Source organism: Manacus candei, unplaced genomic scaffold (genome assembly GCF_025592945.1).
Source record: "Manacus candei isolate 608988 ecotype Guabito, Panama unplaced genomic scaffold, ASM2559294v1 h1tg000092l, whole genome shotgun sequence".
NCBI classification, from domain to species: domain Eukaryota; kingdom Metazoa; phylum Chordata; class Aves; order Passeriformes; family Pipridae; genus Manacus; species Manacus candei.
In genome coordinates this window covers 997,346-1,023,331 of record NW_026138140.1, presented here as the reverse complement: position 1 = coordinate 1,023,331, position 25,986 = coordinate 997,346, and the positions used below count along the sequence as shown (strand labels likewise).

The 25,986-nt window shown below is 37.7% G+C and overlaps 1 protein-coding gene across 17 annotated transcripts; it reads left to right on the top strand.

The window, feature by feature from the left end:
- Positions 1–172: 172 nt before the first annotated feature.
- On the top strand, positions 173–25,891 carry CLGN (calmegin). 17 transcript variants are annotated; one of them, XM_051768057.1, is made up of 20 exons: positions 173–338; positions 786–917; positions 2,722–2,856; positions 3,031–3,071; positions 4,281–4,338; positions 5,212–5,390; positions 6,271–6,341; positions 9,426–9,484; positions 11,554–11,695; positions 12,054–12,135; positions 12,861–13,053; positions 14,839–15,028; positions 15,252–15,365; positions 15,859–16,015; positions 16,766–16,981; positions 18,062–18,181; positions 18,363–18,498; positions 20,367–20,444; positions 22,552–22,688; positions 24,291–25,891. In XM_051768057.1, exons 6-20 carry the CDS (start codon positions 5,229–5,231, stop codon positions 24,363–24,365), a joined length of 1,932 nt encoding a protein of 643 aa, XP_051624017.1. In that variant the 5' UTR covers positions 173–338; positions 786–917; positions 2,722–2,856; positions 3,031–3,071; positions 4,281–4,338; positions 5,212–5,228; the 3' UTR covers positions 24,366–25,891. The 17 variants fall into 17 exon arrangements, with proteins under 17 accessions (XP_051624017.1, XP_051624010.1, XP_051624018.1 ...); XM_051768050.1 differs by lacking the exon at positions 3,031–3,071; XM_051768058.1 differs by lacking the exon at positions 4,281–4,338.
- Positions 25,892–25,986: the final 95 nt, after the last annotated feature.

The following is a 25,986-nucleotide window of genomic DNA, read 5'->3' as shown; positions in this document are numbered from 1 at the left end:
GTCGCGCACCGAGCCGCCATTGGCTCTCGCCTCACGGCGGGCGCCGCCGATTGGCGCGGCTCCCTGCCCGTCTCCCGCGCCCCCACGCGCGCTCGGCTGGGCCGTGCCGCGATTGGCGGGGACGCGGCGGCGCGGCGCGAGCGGCGGCACCTGCTCCCGCTCGCGTTCCCGCAGCCCCGGGAGCGGCGGGGGCGCCGCGCGCGTGCGCGGCCGGGGATGCGCCGGGAACATCGGCCCGGCCCCGCTCCCGTTCCCCGCTCCCCATCCTCATCCCGCCGCCGGTGACCGCCCGCCGCCGGTGACCGCCCGCCGCCGATCGGAGGACGCCGGGAGCGCCGGTAACCGCCCGCCGCGGGGCTAGGAGCGCCGGCAGCGCCCGGGGAGGGAGAGTGGCGTCGCGGTGCGTCGCGGTGCTTGGTAACGAGGGCGGCGGCGGCTGGAGGTGCGTGTGGGCCCCGTGCGGCGAGGGGAGGGGGCGGCGGTGGTTCCCTGGCCCCACCCCGCTCCCCTCGGCCCTCACGGCCGGCGGCGGGTCCCGAGGGTGGGTTCGGGGAGCGCGGTGACCCCCCCGCGGGGTGGGTTTGGGGCCCCGGGGCCCCGCCGGGCACGGGGAGCGCGGCCCCGCAGCGCCTGCGGCCCTCGCTCTCCCTGCCGGCTGTCCCGAAAAGCGGGTTCGTGCTGGGCGCTGTCTGAACACCGAGCGGCCGCTCCGTTGACCCGAACTCTTTTTTTTTAAATTTTTTAAATTTATTTTTTTTTAATTGGAAAATAACGCCTTCCTGAAGGTTTTAGCAGCAAAACACCTCGAGCAGGCACCTCCAGGAGCACAGCATTGCAGCGGGAGTAGCTGCTGAGTTACACATCGGGCACCCAGTCCAGTACGGTGTGTTTGACGCTTCGGCAGTCGAGGGAGGGAAGTACGGCTTTCACAGCAAACAAAGGGAAAAATAAAAGGCCGTGTAAGAATTCTTGAGTGCTTTTCACGGAGCAGTTGCAGCTGGATGTTGTCTTTGGTCAGGTCGATGCCAGTGCAGCAGTTTGGGGGAGGTAATAAGGCAGCACGTGGTTATGGATGGAAGAAGAGGTGGGGGGAAAAAAACCCTCCACTTTTGTAGCTCTGGATGGAATTGCTGTTTGGCCGTGGGGAAAGCCCATGTGTTGATACTCCATGCAGGAGCTTTAAACCTTGGAGTGAGAGAGACTGCTAATGGTTGGCTTATTCCTTTTCTGCTTGAGAATGCAGAGCTCTGAGAGTTGCATGAAAAAGGCATGACCCTCTTCAAAGTCCAAAGAAAAGTTATTAATAATTATTGATAATCTAAAAGATCCTGATCTCTGTTTAGTTCTGCATAAAATGGAGCAATGGTGCCACTACCTTAATGGCATGTGTAGAATGTGCAGCAGGTCACAGTGCAGAGGTCTGAAGGTTGATGTGCTTGCACCATCCAGCCATCTGTGGAAATCAAATCATTCAGGTGGGAAGGGACCCCAGGAGGTGTCTGCTGTGGCACGGGCAGCCCTGAGGCCAGTTCAGCTTGCTCTGAGCTTTGTGTGGTCTGTGTGGAAGACCCCAAACACTGAGCCTGGGCAGCCTGTACTACTGCTTGCCTGCCCTCATGGGGGAAAAAATTCTAATATCCAGTCAGAATATGTTTTCAGTTTATGTCTGTTGTCTTTCTTAAATATTAGTATGTGTCTCAGAAACACCAGCTCCTTACTTGAGGTGCAATGTTCTGCTGATGTTGCAGCACTGTTGCTGATCCCAAGAGCAGTAGTACTGCTGGCTCAGATGTCCCTTCTGATGTGTGGCAGTGCTGTTGTTACCCATGGTAAACAGTGACCAAGCTATGCAAAAATTTAAGTTTAAAATTACAGGTCTGGCAGAATTGTCAAGGTGTTTATCTAGAGAAAGATGAATATTAGCTGCCCATCGCAAAAGGAGAGGTTGGGAATCCTGATTTGGAGGTGCAGTTATTCCAGGATAGATTTCTGTGTCTCAGTTTCTATGAATGCAGATTTTCTATCCAGTTCTCTCACGGGTCATACAGAACTGTTGGCTCAGCTGGTCAGAGCATGGTGCTGATAATGCCAAGGGTGTGGGTTTGATCCCTATGTGGGCCATTGATTTAAGAGTTGGATTTGATGATCCTTGTGGGTCTCTTCCAACTCATAATATTCTGTGATTCTGTAAAATGCTGGCAAGATTTATGGTTTTTCAATTATCTATTTGCTGTAGCTGGCTGAAGGACGGTTTGGAAGTCACTGGTCTTTGGTGTTTAGGCAAAACTGTCAGTAAACATGTATGAGGTTTGTGTGAAAGCCATAGTCTAGGATAACTTGCTTTGTTCTGCTGAGGAAGTTTTAACAGTGAGGATCCTTCTGGCTTGGTTTTATTGTCACCTTGAAGAAAGAGTAAGAAAAGTTTTTCATAGATCTTCATGTGTTAATTAAGAAAGTTCAGTAGGTTTTAAAGACCATTAAATGTGTAGTGTGAAATTCTATTTTGAGGCCACAAATTCTTGATTTATTTTACATTCTAAGACTGTAATGCTGGCAGAGTTCACAAAAATAAAGGATGTGATGGGATTGTTTAAAACCATCTTTGCCTGGCAATTGAGCAATGACTGCAGTTGGTCTTGATAATGCATTTTGGTGTTTCTGGGATTATTTTAGAAGTGTATCAAAAGGTCAAAGGTTAAAATGAGCCTTCTCTTCTTGAAGGAAGAAGTAAGAGATCTAATTGAAGACTGAATGAAATTAGGATAAAGTCCTAGGCTAGGACCAGGAAGTAGTGATAAGACTCGGTGTGAACGAAGTGAAAGCATCAGGAGTTTTGGAAGGGAGCTGTGTAGAAAGGTGAGTATTAGTCTGATTTCTTGGATGCCCTTGTTATTCTATGTATGGAACAAAAGTGGATGGGTCTAATTACAGTAAAATTACAGCTATGTAAGTGAAAAACATTTTGGATTATGCACAATATACACCTGTAATGTATTGACAAAGAAAGGTGTATCTCTTCACCTGCTTTAGGAAAAGAGGAGGAGACCACCTGCATGACAAACTAGCTAAAGGTAGGCAAGCTTTATACTAAAAAAGCAAGTCTGATGCCTGGTTAATATATGACACTGTAGGTAGGAGCTAAGGAGTCCCAGAAGGTATTGATATGAATTTCTTTGACTGCTTTTATCCTAATATAATTGTTAAGAAACACAACAACGAAGGTGGTACAACGAAGTGTGACACCCTCCAGGCAAAGGTGTTCAAAATATACCATAAAATTCAATGTTCACCATGATAAACTGAATTACTTTCAATCTTCAGGGCAAGATTATTTTAAGTGCTAGAATTGGCCCAGGAGGTCTATGAATTAACAGTATCTGTAGTTTTTAACTAAAATTCTAAAAAATCAAATACAAAAACCACAGTAAAGTTTGCAGATAACTGTTGAAATGTATCACTATGGTAATAACTGAGAAAAGAAGGAACCACAGACCTGCCATCCTCAAGCAAGGTTAGAAAGTTGCCACAAGGAGTGGCAGGGATTATGGATAATAGCGTGGGGCAAAAAAAGAATGGTAATGTGGTTAATGTAATTTTGTGGAAAATAAGTGTTAGTCCCAAAAAGAGAGGCTTTTGATTATTTCCCAATATTGACCTAGTACTAGTGTGTAAAATATTTCTGTATGATACTCCTGGATTTTGGCTCTAAATATAATCAGTGCAGTCAATATTAATTTAATAGATCTTATTTTTTTTCCTTTTTTCTTTTTGGATATTTGTAGCACAATCATGCTGGGATGTAAGTTTTTTTAGCTCTGATACTGTTTGATCTCTGTATGTGTGGCTCAATAGAACTTGCAGGTGTTAAAAAATGAATGATGAATAACTATTGGTGCAATTCTAATGTTTGAATTGCTTAGCAAATCTGATAAACTCAGGAAGGAAGAAAGAGACTCACACTTCCAGTATAAGATACTATCTAGAATTGCTGGTATATTCAGAGTTGTAGTGGTAAACAATTTAATCTCTAAAGGATGATGATTTAAGTGAGAGGGTGGCTGCTTTCTCAGGGGCAGAAAGCACCTCAGCAGCAGAGTATTCAGTATGACCAGTAGTGGCTAAAGGTAACGTACAGTATGAAAATGTCATGCAATAGCAAGTTAAATATCAGTATTTGTCTTTATTTTTAAGCTTACTGTGAATAGAATTAATAAGAACCAAAGGATAAACACCTTTCCAGAGGTATCTAGAATCTGTCTTTGTTCTGCTTCCATATTCAGACAAAAACAATTTTGGAAAGAGGTGTTTTTTGCAAGACCCTTGAGGAAACTTGCATAGGTATGTCCTTGACAATGCACTGCTCCAAACCACTGGGTACTCCAACATAAATGTGAATTTGTATGTCTTACAGATGTGAAGCAAAAAATACAGGGCAACAACGTGTTCTTTCTCACAGCAGATCACATGGAAAGGCTGGGGCAGTTGTCTGCTGTTGACATTCATACCTACACAGATTAAAGGTTTTCAGGTTTCCCTGAAATTAGAAATGTATTTGTATTTAAGCTTGAACTTCTGCTTTAACTAACTTAAACTTTAAAATCATTGGAAAATTTTGAAACAGAAACTATTTTCTGAAACAATCTTACACTTTCTTTGGACACTTAACGGCTGGAGTTGATATAAGCTCTGTGCTCGTCTAAACATAGTCATTGGAAAAAGAGGCAAATAGAAATGTGTAATTCTGGCAGTGGATAATAATACATCCTAAACCTAATGATTTTATTTGCCCTAATGAAAGGGATGTTACTTATTGCTACATTATAGAGACTGATTCAAATTGGTTACTTGTTCAGATTGTTAAAGAATGGGAAAATAAAAGCAATCTCACATATATATAAAAGCAATCTCTTAAAAAAACATATATACTGCAGTCAAATTCTTGCTAAATTTGGCAAGGTAAGGGAACAGGCTACAAGCACTTCCATAGGGACAACAAGAAGTAAAAGAGAGTCTGAGTCAGGGCTTTGTAGTAAAAAAAAAAATTCAAATTAAGAAATAGCACTTTCCTAAAATATTATAGTGACAATGCTTTCTGTTAGTTGTTTCCTATTGTTTTAATGTGGGTTTTTCTCTTGTAGATAAAGTCTGGGGTAAAATTAAAATAGTATTGGTAATATCCTTGCAAAAACATTTAAAATTTAAAACTTTCAGTTCTTCAGATAACCAAGATGCGCTTCCAGTGGGACTGGCTGTGCTTGGGTGTCCTGCTGATTAGCTCAGTGACTGCAGAAACTGAAAATGAAGAAAATCTGGATGCAGATGTTGAAGTGGAGGATTTTGACATGCAGTCCCAAGAAACTGAGGTTGACAGAGATAAACCTTCCATAGAGGTAAGATTACAGAGGTCTTCAGTTAAGTCTGGTTAAATACAAGATGCATAGTTATAACTATGAGAAATTGGTGGACAAATATATTTTAAAAAGACTAAATTAAAATGCAGTTGACAACTGAGTGGGTGTCAAACCCAGCAGTCTTTCAGTTGCTGTGTGTGACATGTAGGGCAAACTTAAAGAATGATTCTCTTATGCCAAAGTGTAAAATCTCCTGCCTGTGGTGGATAGTTGAGAAAAAGGTTTTACTTCAGTCTAGATACAGAACCTTTTGATGCAAGTCCTAACATGCTTTTTCTAGAGAAGAAAGCAGAAAGCATCTTTCAGAAAGCATCTGAAATTTTGACTTTCGACCAGTTTCTGGATTTCATCAGTCACAGCTGCTTTTTGTCACTGTCTTTATTCTCAGAAAATCTTCCTTTTGTTATGCTGTACTTCAAAATAGATACAAATAGCTGTAGGCAATATTAATAACTTATTTTTTCAACTCTCTGTTGTGTAGCCCAGTTGTGATGTGCTGAGTAGACAGGAAAACAGAAGAATGGAAAACATGTATAGAAAGAAACAGGGAGGGAGCAGAGAATTGGTGCAAGTTCAGTAAATTTTCTGGTGTTTTGTTATACATAAGATGTAACAAAGGTTTAGTTACGAGCTTTGAACAACTTATAAAATTCACAGTTGTGAAATTGTTCAGTGTTCGAGGGAGGCACCCAAAGTATTGAAATAGGGGTGGGGAGGAAGGGGTTTTATGCTGCTAGGTATTTCTAATGAACAAAATCTGTTGTTCTGCCTGGGTGGATTACTTCTGGAGGTATGATAGTGTGTTTCAAATGAAAAATTGTAATTTATGTTAGAACATGTATCTGTACTTGTCTCTTAGGTTGTGTACCAGACTCCAGTGCCAACTGGGGAAGTGTATTTTACAGAAACCTTTGATGGAGGATTGTCTGGGTAAGCTTATGCCTTAAAAGGATAAACTTTTACTTTCATCAATTTAAATTACAGTGGCAGGACTTATTTTGTATTCAGTTTTCGACTAGTATCCTTATAAAAATTAATTGTTACAGGGGTTAGAATTGGGTAGGCTGTTAATGCTTGCTCCAGATACATCAGAATGTTAAGATGAACCTTTACCATTTCAGATATGTTGCTATTTTTTTGTGTGTTTTAAGGAAGCTTTTAATAAACTCTGGGTTTGTGGACATTAAGAAAAATAACATGAAGATTTAGCCAGTTGAGTTTAACTAGCTGAGAGGTGAAGTGCATAGCAGTTCAGTAGCATTACACTTCAGTAGCAAGCCCTTTCTTCCTTTTCACATGATCTTAGGTATGTGTAAAAAGGCAGCACCTTCACCATTATAGATAAAATCTCTATTGGAAAAGACTTTTAAAGCAGATTTTTATTAATTTATTGTATTGCTTCCCATACTCAAGAGAAGTTAAGTATTTATGAGACTACTGAAGTGTTCCTAGGTAGTCCTTACTGTAATTAAATTTTAGAACAATATTCAGGTTTATCTCAACAATTCTCAAGCCAGAAATTTTTGTCTTGTCTGTATCTTGGAAGTGTTTTTACAACAGGGTGGCAATGTTGGGTGTAATTGCTGCTGAGTGACCTGTGATGTTCAATGAAATTCTGTTTTGTGACCTGCAGTCAGTTGCCACCAATGCACTGTCAATAAAAAAGAATGTAATTATTACTTTCTATTTCTGGAATAGACTTACTACTTTTAGTTGGAAAACAATTTGGCATTCAGTCCTCTTTCTACCACAGATGTAAAGGGTGTAAAATCTCAAGGACAAGTCAAATGCTTACCATGTAAATTTGGTCTATATGATCCCTGAGTTCTCTCTTTTAAAATGAAAAAAGAATCAAGCCAGGTCAGCATGCTGTCACTGGCTCAAGATAAGTGATTGTGCCTCCAGGTAGAATCTGAATATGGTTGAAATCTCTTCAGTAAGAGCTGGTGTAATATTAGAGTACTTTTTGCTGTGAGAACAGCTTTTAAAATATGAATGGAAGTCTCTGTTTCTAATGAAAAATCAAGTCTTATTATTGGCATTTTTTCCCTCTACACTTTGATGCTGTTGAGCACAAGAGCTATCTCTTGATTTGTGAAGAATCAATAAAAAAGGTGTTTTCATATGTTACTAAAATTGACGGAACAAAAACTAACTCCTGGGAAGAGCCAGATCGAGGTGAAAGGAGATGCAGTGTGGTATCTTCATTTGGTAGAACTTAAAGCTGCCAGTTTTTTGCTTTCTGTGGGAAAACTGAGATCCAACTATTGTTGGAGTGAGATTATACATCATGAGACATGTCTATTGAGGGTGCATGATTTGGACTGTAGACAAAATAACGTGGTAGCAGACACCAGTAACTTTTGTAGGATTGAATCTTACTCTCTTTTTCCAATTGTTTCTGAACTGTTCTCTTCTGTAGAGTTACAGGCCACTGAACATTAGTCTGTTATTACTCACATTATGTTCTTTCATATTTTCTTATTTTCTTACATATTTAGACCAAAGAGAGAAGAAAAATAAGTTAGCAAGCTCCAGTCTTCAGTTTATCGCTTGTCTTAGTGATGTGGTCACTTCTAAATGTTAAGTGCAAAGGCAGTACCCAAGATGACAGGAAAAATTGTTAAATAGAAGAGGTAATAATGGTTAAAAAAATGAAACAAACCACTGAAAACCTTAATTAACAAATGCAGAGGCTTAACTGGGATACTCAAATGATAGCATTCATCCTAATTTCTAGCTTTTTGAGATCTGTTCAAAGATTAGCTTGTGTTCCTACTAAATCTAATATTCAGAGCTTTAGCTACAATGCTTGGGATTTTTTGGTCTAGCTGTACATAATTTACATAAAAGTAACATATATGGAAGAAAGATTTATAAAAAAGTAAGCAGCATGTTGCCTTTCTCCCCTAAAATTGTGGAAAAGCCTGCACGTAAATTGACTGGGTAAATCACCAGAATAGAGTAGCTTTTTTGGGAATGGCTCTTGCAAATCTTTAATGTGACTTGTAGAGATGTTTTATTTCCTCATTGGTCTCTGTCCTGGTATGCCAAGGATCTAGTTTGCTATTTATACTGGGAAGTTTTTCCAGCACTTCTGTTAACAGTGAACAAATGTGACTGAAATTCCAGCAGAAAAGATAAAGTATTCATCCCTGAAATACTCCATGCAGACAATAGTTCAGAATGAATGAAAATAGTTCTTTACAGAATTAATGGTGAGAATGTAGTATTGTAGTTGATACAATGAAGAGTTCAGCAACACTGTTGGCCTAAGATATTCCTGTGCATGGCTCAGGGTAGAACCACTGTATGTCCACATGGGGGTGGACTGCCCTTTTCCTTTTTTTCCTCTCCAAATGAACACTTTGTGTGTAGACTGTACATGTCTTTTTGGTAACCTCAATTTGATAAGCTGATTGCCTTGCTCATACTATCAAGTTGATCAGGAGTGTGTTTACCCTGTTGGATCCTCTGTGTGCAGAACACTTGGAATCCGTTCAGTGTATAATTGCATTTGTCATTTAGACACTTACCATTCCCTTTTGTCCCCTGCTATGCAGGTGTATTGTTGCTGTCAGATAAAGTAAAGGTTCCTTTGGATGATTTTTTTTCTTTCCTTGTCATAGTGAAGGTTTTATACTTGAAACTTGCTGTTTTCCCTGTATTTTGTACATTGTATGCTGACATAATATTCTTACATTCTGCCAAACTCAGCTTGTATATAAAACTGAAGTCTATTCAGAATTAAATAATTCAGGAATTTAATTACTTTAGAGTTTTAATTGTATATTCCTTTGCATTTTTAGGAAATATTTTGAAATGCCATATCAGACTAATCTACTTATGATTTTTCTTTTCATGTTCTTTGAAGTACACACAGTTCCATGATGCTGACTGTCAAAATCATTATCACAGGTTCACACCCTAGAAGCAAAAGCTGTTTTCCCTGTGCTTGTTAAATAATAGAGCTTTGCATAGATTGTTCAATGACCAGTACACTTTTTGTTTTAGGTGGGTGTTGTCTAAAACTAAGAAAGAAGACATAGATGATAACATTGCTAAATATGATGGTGAGGACTTTTAATGTTTACCTCCATTGTATGGTTTGTGATGTTTTGTTGCTCTTTGAGAAATAACTACCCTTTACACAGAACTTATCTTTGAAAATCTAGACGAGACAAGTAAAAAATATTAGTTTGTATAATGACTGTTACCCTGAAACTGAGATGCCAAATATTGCTCGTCCTCACACTTGGTGTGAGGATAACTTTTTTGGTATCCCAGCAATCTATTGCAATGGATGACACCAGAATACACTCTGGCATCTGAATATTCAGTATCGATTGTTTATGAATATTGCTTCTTGAGAACTGTCTCCTTTGAAATTGTGTCAGAGAGATTTACCAATCCAATGTCAGCTGTTAAACAGGTTTCTAAAGCAGCATGTTCCATCTTGCTCTGTCTCTCCAACTGATTCCTGGGTTGGTCTCTTGGTATAGCCTTGGAAACAAGAAAGTTAAACGGAATGATGTTTTTCTTTAAAATACTTCTTCAGATTGCCTGTGCTTGAATATAGGGCTGTCCAGTGGCTCTTGTCCAGTTTAGCCTTACAGTAGTCTAAGATAAATTGGGAAAGCAATCTTGAAAAAGTTGTTTTGCTGGTTTAATTATTGGAGTTTGCACTTGACTTGTCACTTCCTAGTCTATAATTGGCTGCTTAAATGTAATTCTAGGCTGTTTGACAGATGTGTGATCTGTGGCAATAATTTTGGAGTCCAAATTTATTTAATTCAAGAGGGAGTGGAGAGAACAGAAAAGGTTTCTGCTACAAAAGAAAAATATTTCCTACTGTTCTTATGTCAAATGAACTCAGTTAATGTTAATAGAAAGTGGTAAGCAAACATAACTTACAGGACTTTGGTGAGCAGAACAGATGTTTTTAGGTTTAGCAGTTACCAGAAATAACTGGTAAAATTAAGAATTTGCAGAGGAGATATCCATACAGATGAGATGCTTATAAGAACTGATGTCTCCCTGATTACTCAGCCTCATATTAGATAGAAATTGTCTTTAATGTCAGAAAGTTGTTTTTGGTTGAAGTCACTCAGAAAATTCAACATTTAATAAAGTCAGTGGTAAAAACACATTTTGGAACTATTTTCCCATCATTTGTTTTTTCAGGCTTGTTGTTTTGCCCAGTGTTATTGCTTAGCCTTAGTTTCCATGAAGGAACACTATTGAAGAGGAGGGAATTTTCCTCTCTCCTGTTTAGCAGACTAGAAGAAACTAAGAATTTTTTTTTATGTGCATACCTGCCTTTCTTTAACAACTCTACACATATTGCACTTCAGTTGAATAAAAGTAAATAGCCGTTTCATTGGCATTTCATAATTTTATGAATCTTCTCTAAAATACATGCTGAAGAACTCATGACCTTTTTTTTTCCTTTTGACATTGACACAGGCATTTTTCAGATTACAGTGAATTGTAAAAGTAGTTTTTTTGTGCTGTGTTCATTCCTGGAAAAAAAACCCAATGAATCTTGTGCTGGTAATCTGTGAGAAAATATAACTGCCCTTTCAGAAATCTTATTCTTTGAATATTGGCCAGATGTGTATTCAACTGTATCTCTCCCAAACTTGGAGAATATATAAGTATATAATCTATTTTTAAAGCTGCAGGTGTATTTGTTTGCCTTTAGGATCAAACCTGATAGTTCTTGGAAAGACTTTGGGGGGAATTTGATCTGCCCTGTGATTAGATTTGACCCAAAAGATTCTAATTCTGTATAAGCAGAAGAGAAAGAATGATGCAGGTCTCTGGCTTATGCAGTGCCTTGTGACTGATGCTTTTTATGTGATGATGGTAGGAGTAAATCTAAAATCTGGAGAAATATTTTATGTTCCTCTAGCTATTATAGAGTACTACAGTCTAAAGATACAGATCTACAGCATTTCAGTTTTCTTGTAGATTTCTGTAAATTTGAGAAGAGCAAGAAATAATATCTTTGACATCAGATGTCAAGATTTTTTCCCTGCTCGGACTAATAGTCTTTATTCCTTAACTCTTTGCTTTCAACAAGGCTGTGATTTCTTTAGCCTGCATTGTTTTTCAAAGACTCCATGTGTCTGTGTTTTAGGAAGATGGGAAGTAGAAGAGCTGAAAGAAAACACGGTGCCTGGAGACAGAGGATTAGTGTTAAAATCAGTGGCAAAGCATCATGCAATATCAGCAATGCTAACAAAACCATTTATTTTCGATGATAAACCTTTGATTGTTCAGTAAGTAATGCCTCTGATTTTTTACTTTTATTATTAAAATCCTTAAGAAAATAATGTGAACCTCTATAAAACAATACTGATTTCCATATAGCATTGACCTGTCGTATCCAGAGCTATTAGAATTGTAAATGTGATTGATTGATTAATTAATTAAGATTGTAGTATATGTGTTAAAAAGTGATATTTAGACTATTTTGAAATAATTTTGGACAGAAATCTAATATTTGCTTACATAGAAGTGTTTTGACAGTAGTGACTAATACCGAGTCTTATGTATTCATAATTAGAATGGCAGATTAGAAGTTAATTTGTATTTTTCTCACACTTGGAATTTTTTTTTAACTTTCTCTTTGCCCAGGTATGAAGTGAATTTTCAAAAAGGCATTGACTGTGGTGGTGCATATATTAAACTTCTCTCCAGTAGTGATGACTTGAATCTGGTATGTCCTCTTGCTTAACATTTGCTGTCAGTGGTTCATTTGAGGAACAGCTTGGTTCTCCCTGAGTGATGTCTTATATCTGGGACAAAGGACTTCTGTATCTGTGTATTCTGACTTTGTGTATTAGTAGAAGCCATAGGATCTTAACTCTTAACTTCTGAAACAGTTATTTTACTGCAGAGCACAAGCAGGTTATTCCAAATATGGAAAACATATAAGTAGTTAAAAGGTACTGACATAACTAAACAGATTAATGCAACATACTCTGAAGGTGAATAACTATATCTGATATTTTCAGGGCTGTTTGTTGCTGTTACTTAATGTGGAAAGGAAAAAAAGCACTGATAAAATACTGCATATTAAAATCCTGGCTTTTATCTTTATTAGAAAATAAAGTTGTTACGAAGAACAGTAACTAGTTCCGCTTTATTTTTAGTATAATGTTTGTAGAGGGACACAGATACTTGGGTGTTTTGATTTGTGACAGGCATCTAAATAAATACATTCATCTTTGAAGAGACTAAAAGAGTTAGTCCATTCCCTGAGAACAGAGAGCACTCAGCAAGTCAAGAGGAACTAATCAGTTCCTTTCATGATTTTCCCTACCACTTTTCATTTATCTTTTAGAAAAAGGTAACTACGCTGTATGCCAAGCAAAAGAACTACTGAAAATTGCTTCATGAAATGTCCAGTATAACACATGCTCAGCTTTCTTGCTTCTACAGGAATACTTTTTTGACAGAACACCTTACACTATTATGTTTGGACCAGATAAATGTGGAGAAGATTACAAACTACACTTTATCTTCAGACATAAGAATCCTAAAACTGGAGAATATGATGAAAAGCATGCTGAACGTCCTGATGTAGACCTGAAAAAGTTCTACTTGGACAAGAAGACACATCTATATACTCTTGGTATTGTTTAATTCTTACAAGTTTAAATTGGAAAGGAGAAATTAAAATTTTTTTTCTGTCTGCTGAAGCTTTGTAATTGAGTCTGCTTTTTTGTTTGTAATAGTCTGTTAATTGTGAAGGGTGATTGCTAAATGATTTGGCCTTAAATGACTTAATAACTGGGCTTAAATGATTTAATGACTGAGCTTAACTGCAGGACATAAAAGTGGCTTTCAGATGCTGCTGTTTAATATTCACTTATAGGAAAAAGCATATCAGCCCTGGCCAGCCTTTAGCATAAAGAATTGATTAATGCCTTCAGTATTTGTTATGGTAAAAATATTTTTACTGAGGAAGATATTAAGACATGTAACTGTCCAATATTCTAGGAAGGTGTCAGAGTTCAAAGGAATTCAGTTAAACCTGCAGCATGTCACTCACCACCCTCCTCCACATGTTAAGAGCTCTCACAGACACCTACAGTGTGCATGAAAAGATAGGTCAGCACATCCTCTGAAGGTGAATGAATGTGGGCTGGGTTTAATTCATGTGACAACTCTTCCTGTACCAATGAACAGTATAGCAGAGATAAAAGTTCAGTTCATTTTCCCCTTTTTGTTTATTCTTCCTCAGAATTAGAAAATCAGAGAAGGATGGGCTAATCTGTGGCATGCTGCAAATCCAGACAAATTAACTGTACTTACAAGCTTCCATGGACTAATAATAACAGTAGGCATGTTCATATGCTGTGCCATGGGTTTTTAAGATAGATTGCTGTAGTGTGCCATAGCAAACTTTCACTTTTAGATAATAGGAATCTCACAGTAAAGGAATGCATGCATTCATGTATTTGGGCTGTTTGTTAGAAATTCGAAATACTTAAACTTGGATTGCATTTATTCTCTCATAATTGTTCAGATAGATTCCACAGAGCTGTGTAATTCTAATGTGACTGACAACAGAAGTCTAAAAATTAGTTCTTTTTATTTTATCTAAAGTTGATTCAGGGTTTTCATGGGATATTTTAATACTGTTGAAAACTTTGGTCTGCAAGATCTTCATTAGATATAAGACTGTTACTCTGGTTTTCATCACCCAACTTTAGAAAACTGTCATAAAAGTGGAATAGCATTTACTTTTACTTAATAATCTTTGTTGTGTTGAATGGAGAGTTGAATATACTAGTTGACCAGTGAGCCCATTTGTAAGTGCTTATTAGAAGTGGATCTGGATGCATCTGTTACCGTCTGACACTGCTCAGTTCTGTGACCTTGGCTTCTCAGTGACTCACACTTGCTAACATACTTAAACATTTGAAGAGAATTTTCTGTATTTGCAGTCTGGCATTTGAGAGAAATGGCTGTTAGAGGTTTGAATCCGAGAGAAAGTACTTCTTTGATCCTTCAGCTGTGTTACTGGCACAATTCTTGTGTTTCCATGCTTTCAAGTGTGAGATTGTAATTTAGTAGCAGAGATTTGACTTCCATTGTCTGTACTTTTTAAATAAAAACAGCAGAATTTTGGCCAAGTGGTAGGTTTTTGAAAAATCTCTTAGAATGTGTCTGGATGTGTTTCAGCAATTGAATTTTCTAGAAGTTTCATTCTGGGGGCCTGATGGTGGTTATACATCCCCTCAAGGGCAACTTTTTGTGTCCAGATTAAGTGAGGAGCCTGTCTCCTGCTCTGCTGGGAGGATCCTGTTTGCTGTTGTTTGACTAAGGCTGTGCTTATTATATAGCTTTGGTTAAAGATATTTATAAAATTAATGGCTTCCTTATTTCTTTGAAACAAATTTCTTCGATTTAGTGCTAAAACCAGATGATACATTTGAAATGTTAATCGACCAAACAGTTGTCAGTAAAGGAAGTCTTCTTGAGAATATGGTTCCTCCAGTAAACCCTTCCAAAGAAATAGAGGATCCTAGTGATAAGAAGCCTGATGATTGGGATGAGAGACCAAAAATACCTGATCCAAATGCTGTCAAACCAGATGACTGGTAAGGAGACTATTTTTTATCTCTACAATGCCTTTCACTTACAGGTTATATATTTGAAATTCAGGTATTTGTAAACAGATAATTGTCTAATTCTCATGGTCAGTGAGTCTAATTCTGTTGTGCCTTTGAAAATCATCCCTTTCATGCCAGTTACAGTCCTCTGAACAGAACATTGGTTCGAAGTCAGGCTGCTGTATTTTCTAACCTGAGTCTGTAATTGAAGGGATGAAGATGAACCTTCCAAAATAGAAGATCCTGATGCTGTTAAGCCTGAGGGATGGCTTGATGATGAACCAGAATATGTTCCAGACCCTAATGCAAAAAAACCAAAGGACTGGTAAGTTGGAATGTGTAAGGAATGGCCAAATATTTGTTGGTTTGTGGGACTGCTTCTATAAAAACATGAACATGTCCATTGCTTTTTGTTTTCTGAAGATATATTAGCAAAAACAGAATATGAAGGACCCCTTTGAAAGAATTTACTACAGTTTAAGTTGATGTCTTGAAGTCATAATATAATAGGCTCCATGGGATCTCTAAGCATCCTAGGGAGAAGTGTTTCAAGCTGTCTGCAGATGCAGGAATGTAATTGAGGTCAGTCATGCTGTGGTAGTTATGAACATTTAAAAAAAATGTTATGACCTTTAAAAAAAAAGTGGAGCACTCCTTAAAAAAAGTGTTTATACTGTTGGGTAAAGCTCTGTGAGCTGGTCGGAGTTCTGAGGTTGTTACAGCAAAATATGTATGGACCCAAACTTCAGACTGCCAGTGCTTTGGGCCTGTCTGATCTTAAAGCAGTTGTTTGTAATTTTATTTTTTTTTCTCTCTAGGGATGAAGAAATGGATGGGGAGTGGGAAGCCCCCCAGATCCCTAATCCAAAGTGTGAGACTGCACCTGGTTGTGGACAGTGGGTGCGTCCCATGAAGAACAACCCAAGGTATAAAGGAAAATGGAGAGCACCTATGATAGATAATCCTAACTATCAGGTAATAGAGAAATTGTAGGTCATTGTTAAAAGGTACAGAGTTGAACAAGAGCAAAGTCAAAGTAGTATATTTATCTCGGCTTTTTTTACAGTATATTGATATTTTAGAATGAGTCTGAATAGCCTCACTAAACACTTTGAGATTTTTTTTTGCATGTTATTTGCTTTTTTTTTCCTTTAAGTAATGCTTCCTGTATTAAAACAATTTATCTGTTCAAAGTTGCTTTTTGTACAATTTGCACTGGTACCATTTATTTAATATGCTCTGTAGAATTGTATTCTAAGTTACATTGGGGCTTTAAATATGAGTCTTTTGAATAAACAATCTTTTTTATATTCAAAAATTAAGCCTTTCACCAAGCAGGTTGAACTTACTAGTTCCATTTTAGAGGATGCATCAATTTTGGATAATTAAATTCCCTTCTTCCCCTCCAGACATAAGAGGTAATCAGTTGCATATTAAAGAGAGTTACTTTGTATTAGTTATGGCTGGGGAATACTTGAGTCTGATTTCTTTGAGCAAAACAAAATTTGCCTCTAATTTGCACAGGTATCATAAGGCTGAAGTTTCCTTCCCTAAAATTTTCCCTACCACTTCTGGTAACAGTGTAGGTTAAACTTTACTGCTTGTCTTTTTAAATAATGCATTTAACATAGTTGTGAAGTTCTTATGATTTTAAAATTTCTTTCACAGCTTGTTTTTTTTTGGTGAGCTATAGGTAATGTGATTACATTTTTTTTCCACTAACAGGGAATCTGGAGCCCTCGGAAAATACCAAACCCAGACTATTTTGAAGATCTTCACCCGTTCAAGATGACCACTGTCAGTGCTATTGGTTTAGAACTGTGGTCTATGACATCTGATATTTACTTTGATAACTTCATCATCTGTTCAGAAAAAGAAGTAGCAGATCATTGGGCAGCAGATGGCTGGGGCTTGAAGAAATTAGTAGCAAGTGCTAATGAGGTATAAACTTTACTATCTTCTTGATATCAGAAAGTAGTGAGGAAGCTGTACTGTTGGAAGAATTTTCTGTCAGTTAATGCTGACAGAATATTAATTTGTCTGCAATTAATAATCTTGCTGAGTAACTCTGATAGTTTGGCTTTTTACTTTTTCCAGATCAATATCTTCTTGAAATTAAAAGGGTACTATATTTTACTTAAACATTTGGTGAGAAATTGGCTTCATATTAAGTCTTCTGCTGTTCACAGTGATACTAGAAATTCAGTTCCTGACAGCCAATGAAAACTGAGTTACTTGCACTCAAAGACCTTTTTTCCTTTTTTCTTTCCCCTCCCACTCCCATTTTTCCTTGTGGCTATATCCATGATACATATTCTTCCCTGCTATGAGGAATGGATAAATAGTCCAGTGTTTGTTTCTGTTTAATAATTTTAGGGCTTTGGCTGCTTAGATGTGTATTATGCAGCTCTGAAAATGTTGCATATATGTTTATGGAGCTGCATCTGTTGTTCTCTTTGTATGTGTGCATCCACATTTTGTTCTGCACTTAGCCAGCCAGCCACCACAGTTTTTCCTAGATCTCTTCCCTATGCTGTGGGAAGGACCTGCCCTGCCACACAGGGATCATGAGCCCCTCTAGTGGCTGCCTGCCCTCCTGTTTCTGTCCAACAGTCCTCTGTTTTCTTTGACTCAGTGGCAAGAGGAGGCTGCAATTTTGGGAGAGAAATGATGAGTTGGTGGCAAATGTGGCCAATTCCTGACAGGTGCTGTTTGTCACAGCATGAGCAGGTAGCAACAGCATATCTGCCCATGCCATCAGGAAAGCCATCTCTTCCCCCAGCCTTGTCTTTTTCCAAAATATTTGGGTTTATGTCTGAACCTTTATCTATACTTGTACACACAATGGCAAAAAAATTCCTTTGAGTCCCTTCACTCCACTGTGTCTCTCAGACTTCCTTAGTTACTGATGTACCTTTTCCATAAGTCATTAAAAAGCAAAGGTAAAGAAGGGTTTCCTTTGGACAATATAAATGTATAGAGTATACTTCATAAACTTATTATTTATTTTCTTTAATACAGCCTGGTATGTTTAGTCAACTGGTGACTGCTGCAGAAGACCACCCATGGCTCTGGGTTCTTTACATCTTGACTTTAGCTCTCCCTGTTGGTCTAGGTGTATTGTTCTGCTGGCCAGCAAAGGTTAGAGAAATTTATTATATTTGTATTTGAGTTTATTCTTAATACTTTATTTGAAAACTCTTAGCATCTGTACAACAATATGCACTTTTAATGTGCCATTGGTACTACTCAGCTTACAGTGGCTGTTGTGTTTAGTTCTTAATTTGAGTTGAAATGTAAATCGATTTTTAATTTGTTGTAGAAAACAGATGAATATGACTTCAAAAAAACTGATGTATCTAAGCAAATTAGAAAAGGGGAATTAAAACAAGAGAGAGAGGAGTTTGAAGATGATGAAATAGATGAAGAAAAAGAAAATGAAGATACAGCTGAAGATGGTAAGATGAGCATGTCAGCTTGCAGTTTGGTTAAAGACATGAATAGAACTAGTTCATGGATTGCATTGCCAATAATTACAGCCAGTTATCTTAGAATATGTGAAATCTGCCTTGCTCTGAGTCTTTTTTTCCTCTTTGATAACCTCCAGTGAGTGGCATCCCATGGCTTATAACTCTTTGATAAATACAAGCAGAAAGGAAGGCTCTACTCAGTGGTTTTTCACTTGCAAGAAATGAATGTGCTTCCAGCAGTCTTTTTTATCTTTGTAGACAGCGAGGCATATTTTATTCCTTCTAAATATTTCATGTATTGAACACATTTTAATGGTTCAGATACAAGTACCTGAAGTGGTTAAAGTTACATCATTGTCTTTAAAATGTGCCTGGAATAGCTTTATGTCTTTAACATAAGTCTTTCTGCTTACTTCTCTGGGGGAGGGTTGTACCTTCAACTCTTCTGTTGATCACTATTTTTAGTTGCTCTTGTTAAAGCCTGAAAATACTTGAAATACTGAAGTTTGCTGCTTCCTTTGTGTTGCTTTTTAGCAACACATTGCAAAGGTCTGTCCTGCTGCCCAAGTGAGAAATCAATGATTCAGTAGGTTGAGCTGTACTTTGGCATCCAAGGGTAAATCATCTTGTGTTACTGTATCAAAGATTACTGGCACTGTTCAGCCATGGCTCTGATGTGCTGTTAGCATTTCCCTGAGTCTATATAATGAATAAAAACCAAATCACCTAACTTACAGTGTGTTATCTTGACTTTCATGAGAAAATTTTTAGCTTCAGAACTCTGGAAGGTTCTGCCTCTTACTTCATTCTTCCTTGATAAGAACAAACAAAGTGACAAGTGACTGGCATGGATAATTAGAAACTGAGCAGACATTCTTGCTTGGCATTTTTTTTCCTTGGTACTGACATCACTTTGTATTACTGACTGAAACTTGGTGGGGTTTGTGTGTCTTTACACCACGTTCTATGAGTGTTGATGGCTTCTGTCTGTATGACTTAGAAGTTCACTTGGCATCAGCCATTCCCATGCCAGTACTGACAGAATTAAGTACACTGTTGTCCCAATGCTTGCCACCCCAAACTTAGTCCTGACTATCTGCCTCACTATTTGAGAGCCCAACCTAGGCATTTAGTTATTTTGTTATGCTATTCTTTACATTAGCATAAATTTTAGTATATAATTTCATCATTGTATCTTCCTGCACTTTCCTTTTGATCTTGCTCTACTCTACCTGGTCGTGGCTCCTGAATTACAGACTCTGTTTTATTCTAGTATTTATTTAGTATTTATTTAGTCTTGTTGCAGATCATAGATGTGGTTTGTACCTAATACACTGCTGTTGCAGTCCAATATTCTTCTTTAAGACAGTTAATTTAATTAATTACAACACATCAGTTAATAAATAGCATGTTAGAGTGTGTGTGTCAGTGTTAGAAATAAGGTTCAGGCAATTGCAGAGCAATGCTGTTTAGCTCCCACAACTTTTTAAAATTCTACTTGGAACAGCTGTTCTTGGTGTTGCAAAGGTAGGTTCTATTTTAGACCTTTACTTTTAGTTACTAAACTGAACACAGAGTAAAACTAACCTAGCTAGCTTTTGTATGACTATTCCAAGGTTTTCAAGTAAATTCTATGCTTCAGAGGGAAGGATTACACTTTGCTGTCATATGACTTCAAGGTTTCTTTCTCTAAGAAGAATTGCTTAGCTTCCCTTAGCTTCCTGCTGCCTTTAACATTTGCAGGTTGAAAGCTTCCCTTTTTTTCTATCACTATCTTTCCATCTTTTGCCTCTTCTTATCTGCAAGCAGTAGAGAATTTGTCTTCTACCTCCTTTTCCTGATTCTTTTTGCTACAGAGAGAAGAGAAATGGAGGAGACAAAAAGAGAATTTTTGAAGGATACAAAGAAGATGGGAAGGGAGGCTTCTCTTTCAGGTACTGGGAAAGGGAAGTAATTTGGGCCAGGACTTGCAAATGATCTTTCCTATCTGGTTTCTTCCCTCTGCTTCCTTGTTGATGGTAGAACTTCAAGCTGGTGGATTCCAGCTTTCATCCCGTGCAGATGCGAGTTTCCTCTGAGATTTCTCCCTGTGGTATCTGTAGTCATAGATATTTTCTACTAGTCACTTTGGCTCCTTATAATTTCTACAGTTCCTTTGTCGTCATTATCTCCTCCTTTGTTTTTTGGAGTTGAAGGTAATGGGGTTTGAGCTGTTGAATACTGAGCGACTTGAGATCTACATTTTATCATGGGGCCATTAAAAAAAAAGAAAGAAAAGAGAAGTGTGGCACAATACCAAAGTTCAGAAACACCTGGAGATTTCTTTCACTCATTCTCCAGTGAGAATGAGTTGCTGGCAGATTACTTCTTGAAGGGGATTGTCCATGGGATTTACTGTTTTATTTTGTTCTGTGTTAATTTTTGTGACATTGCTAAAGAATGGTGTGTTCCTGACTTGTCTTCTTGTCTGCTTTGTCTCGAATTCCTTGCCTTCTAGAAAAATATTCCAGGAAGTAAAAGAATGTTGCCACAAAAAGGAATTTCAGGACCACAGCCTGAACCTTATTTGTCAAGTTATACATTCATTTATATGAAATACTGTTTAAATTACTATTGGATTAAATTAAAATTAATAATTTTACATAGTATAGTTGTCCAGTTCTGGCTTTTACAGCTTCTGATGTCTGAAGTTTTTTTTTTGTTGTTTTGGGTTTTTTCCCCTTCATTGAAATTAGTACTTATGGGAAGAGCTGGATTTGCATCATTTACCATTTCTAATCTCTTCATTAGAATATGAGCAAAGGCTTTGCCAAGCTCCTCTGTTAAGAGCATATTTTTAGAACAGAAATCTTTGTCTACATCTTTCTTAAACCATGATCTGCATTTTTTGGTCATATTTCCCCTTTTCATAACAAATGTAGAGAGATACTATTGTAGACATGTATCAGGTATATTGACAGATGGGAAAATGGATTTCTTAGTTTATAACAGTTATGGAAGCTCTATTTATAGCTGTACTGCAAGTGAAGTTTTTTGGTACTTCTACAGAAGTCTCAAATATTTTAATTGGAATTTCTAGATTTTCATCACCAAGAATCAGGAGAGTCACATCTTATCTGTGACTACCTCCTGAATTTATATGGATACTTTTGTTTCAGTTTTTACTGAGATGCAGCAGTAAGAATTGGGAGGTTGGGGTGGGTGGGTATGGTTTTGGTTTTTTCTTTTTTTTTTTTCCCACACTGAAGTAGAGCTTATGAGAGGTAGGCATGACCTGAAAAGGCTAGAATTGAGCACTGCTTCATTACTGTTGTTAGCTGAGTCACTGGCAGCCTGTCAAGTTGTAGACTCCAATGTGTATCCTTTCTATCAGATTTTAGGTGTCTTGTTTACTCATGATAGAAAGTATTTCAAAGGGTACTAGTGCACTAATAGTGCAAGCTGGACATACCTTGAGTGATCTAAGGGGAGTACAGTCCTCTTCTGACTAGTTTCTGCATTGCAATAATACATAAGAGGGGGGGAAGTACTGGGCTGCTTATCCCTCAACCAAAACAGAAGAATTGCCAGAATTCCCTGCTGAAAACAGGAGTTGCCTTAAGATGTCGGTGTCTCCCTTGCTGGATGACTGATAACTGCAATATTGTACTTTCCTATCTAAGTCAGAATTTAGTCAAATTTGGGATGCCTGAGTTGTCCTATTTTGGACTCTGGTCTCCAAACTGTCCAATACAATACTTGAATTTTAAGTGAAGTAAATCAAGTCCTTTTAGTCAGTAACAACTCTGAAGAGAGTAGGAGCTGTTGTGAAAAGAGGTGAAGGTGGAGGTGTTAAAATTGATTATTAAATTTGAAAATGATCACTTTCTACTAATTCATGAGAATTCTACTCACTATGTCACACAGATGTTTTTATGGGTTATTCCAAACAAGCAGTTCATTCTAAGACTGAAATTGGCTTATTTTCCTTACTAGTACGTCTGGATATAGTGCATTTTTAATACAGTTCTGCTTACTAAGTAAAATTAACTTCTTTTGCAGAAGATGAGGGTGAAGGTGGTGAAGATCTTGATGATGATGAAGAAGAAAATGAAGTTGCAGATGAGGAAGAAAACGAAGTTGCAGATGCAAGTCAAGAAGAAGGTGGTATGTCAAATAAATCTGATTCAGAAGATGAGGTAAGTTGGTGGGTTTTTCCCTATTTTCTCCTTGCCCTTATCTGACATCATACTTCTAACTAAGCCCAGTTACCTGCAACAAGTGTTTTTCCTCTCTTGAGCCATAAAACAAATCCTAAGGTGGAAATGTGTTTTCATTTTAGTTTGACACCTCAAATGCTCTGTATAAATACAGGTATAGTACAGAAGTGATCATGCAGATCTCAAAACATGAAATGTTTTTACAGGAGTGTAGTTTTTAACAGGTTATTAAATGAATTGCTAGTCTTGAAAATTTAGATGTCAGTCTTTATTGTGCTACTTAATTGATGGAACATGTGCTTCTAACAGAATAGCCTTTTCGTGAGACCTAGAAAAACCTTAAGCTTTCAGCTGTCTTTTGGTTTTTTGGATTCCAAAATAAAGCAAAATGACCACACTCTTTTTCAATTCAGCACCTGCAGTTTCATTTTTCTTGTGCAGATTAATCTAGTCACCCAGATAATCTACAAAATGTTTTTCATAAAATAACACTGTAGAATGGAATTTGTTTGTGCTTTACTTGCTCATCAGTCAACTACTCATTATCCTTTATTTAGAAACTGGTGTGTCTGAAATGCCTTAGATCCACCCATTGGTCACGTCGTCGTGCTTGTCATTCCCCAAATGAGTCCCTTCCCAGATTAGGGGAGTTGTTTAATGTAACGTAATGTTAACTCCTTTTCATGTTAACTCCTCTAGGAAACTGGACCTTGCATGAGGTTGCATTGTTTCAAGACTAAAATTTTTCATCAATTACCCCTTATTCAGTACTTCTTCTTCCTGTAGGAAGTTTGTTTTTTTTTTTCCTTGTACATTTACCTAGAAATACAGTATCTGATGAACCCTATTAGGAGTCACAGGACTCTTTGTGAAAGTAGCAACAAGATCTGAATGTGTCTGTGCCATTACACAGTAGCACAGTGAGGCCACAGCTTGCTTCTGTCATGAGTTAGCTGGTGACCTAGTTGGGAGGCATCATGTACACCACATCCTCACTCAGGTTGGCCCACATTCTGTGAGCTGTTCCTTCTGAATGAGGGGCTTGCCATTAGGTGATGCAGGGAAGTGAGGAAGCAATGCATTGTCTGAGAATGGAGTTCACACTGGAAAGGCTTCTTATGTTCCTCTGTAAGCTTATTGCTTTTGAACTGGGATCACCACATCTGATTTAAGAACAGCTTGCTTTATTTGCAGCTCTCCAAAGGGGACGGTTAGAATGTTTTAAATGCTTCCTGCTTCAGAAGTGGAAATTAAAATTAGCATAAGATGCACTTTGAGGAAGTTGCTAAATTAATTTAAAAGTCACGACTTTTAAACCAGTGAATACATGGGCAACCCCAAATTTCTGACATCTGTTTAGATGTACTATTCTCTTCCTTCTGAATATAGGAAGGAAAAGTCTTCTACCCACTTTGTTTATCATTAGGTTGGTATTGTTGAAAAATACGTCCTGTCGCTTCAGTGTTGCATTTAGTGATAACATGACTGGGAGGTTTAGGTGCAGTAATAAAGTAGCATGCCAGCTTCAATAATTAAAGTAAGTTTAACATTCTAATGCTGAATTTCATTTTTCTTTTTCAGAAGAAAGAAGCCGAGGAGGGTACAGGAGATCATCCGCTGAGATCAGTGCGCAAAAGAAGAGTACGAAAGGACTGAGTTGTTTCCAGCTGGTATTTGCAGGTCTAGATAACAGTAGCTTCTGGTGTGCCACTCCAGTGGGCCTGACAGCATGCAAGTTGCTGAGCTTTAAAGGAAAAAGGGGAACTCACTGCTACTTAACCTCCTGTTTTAATCCTCTGACCTCTTTAACCATCCCGAACTTCCTCGATTCCCTTTTTTTTAAGGAGAAACACTATCTGGGAGGAGTTAGCTGGTGTGAAAATAAAAGTGAAATTACAAGTCGGCCAACTGATTTTTAGGTGAAGATTCTTAAGATTTGAAGTTTCTAAGAAAATTAGTATTAGTTGGAGATGAACTTGCTCTAAATATTTTTTTTAAATGAATAAATTATAATACTTTTGCAGCTCTAGCACAAAATTAGCTGTTTACAGATTTCAGCTAAAAGAGGATGACAGTGTAGATGTAGCATCTATAGCAGTTCTCATTGCTATGAGAAAAGGTATTTTTTTCTGTGCGGAGCTAAATGCAATAATTGTTTTTGTATGATGATTTTGTGCTAGCAACAATTTTTATTGTAAATTATTTATTTTAGTTGATCTTGTTACATGGGTGGTCACCTGTTCACTTTAGGCATTGGTTACAGTAACTTATTTTTAAGAGATATTTTAAAATAGAATACTCATAGAACAAGTGGTAATTGATGTGACTTGTTTTACTTTTGAATGCAGATAGCAGATCTGCAGAAGTGATATACAGATGATTTTTTCAAACTTTTATAGTTCTCATGTTCCAAGCCAGAGTGGTATAACCTCTGTTTATAGAATATTTGCTAAGTGTATATTGCCACCTAAAAATATTTAATAATTCTTCCTTAATATGAAATTTATTAATATAGATAAGAATTTTTGATGGTTAAGTTTTTTAAAGATGTGAGTAACTTGGGCATTCTCATAATGTAGTTGAAATAAACTGCATATTGTAAAAGAAACTTTGTTTTGTTAAAGTTCAGCTGTATATTAAAAAAAACCAATAAAAATTCAGTCGCCAGAAACCTCTTGCTGCTTGACAGCTGCCTGTAGAAGTAGTGGACTATAAGGTGCTACCAAAAGCAGTTATACATTGTAAACAAGCAGAAATACATTAATTCATAAGGATTCTAACCGATTTTCTTGTGCCTGACAAGAATTTAGTTCACATAAAAAAAGGAGTATTTTCACAGCAGTTTCCATGGAAGTCTCTAAAAAATGAATGCTTACTTAACCCTAATGAAAAAGGCAGTGTCCTCAAGTGCTTGTTCTGAAGTGCTAAGAAGTTAATTATATTGGACTCTTATTTAGTGTGAACTACATGGAGAGGTCTCAGAGTTTTTTGTTTGGTTTGGGGCTTTTTGTGTGGTTAAGTGCAAGCTCCCACCTCTTTATTTAGGGTCTACATGCAGAAGGTAAGAAGTGAAGACTCCAGACTACTCCACAGCAATAGATAGTTGTTATCAGTGTAGTATCCTGCTAGTCAGGGAGCATTTCAGCTCTCCTACTGAATGGATGATGTCTGAGTCTGATAAGAGTCCTTTGGAATTGTTACAGCATTTGGGTGTGGTTCTGGGGTTGGGTTTGGCTTTTTTGTTTTGGGGTTTTGGAGGGTTTTTTCCTTTGATATG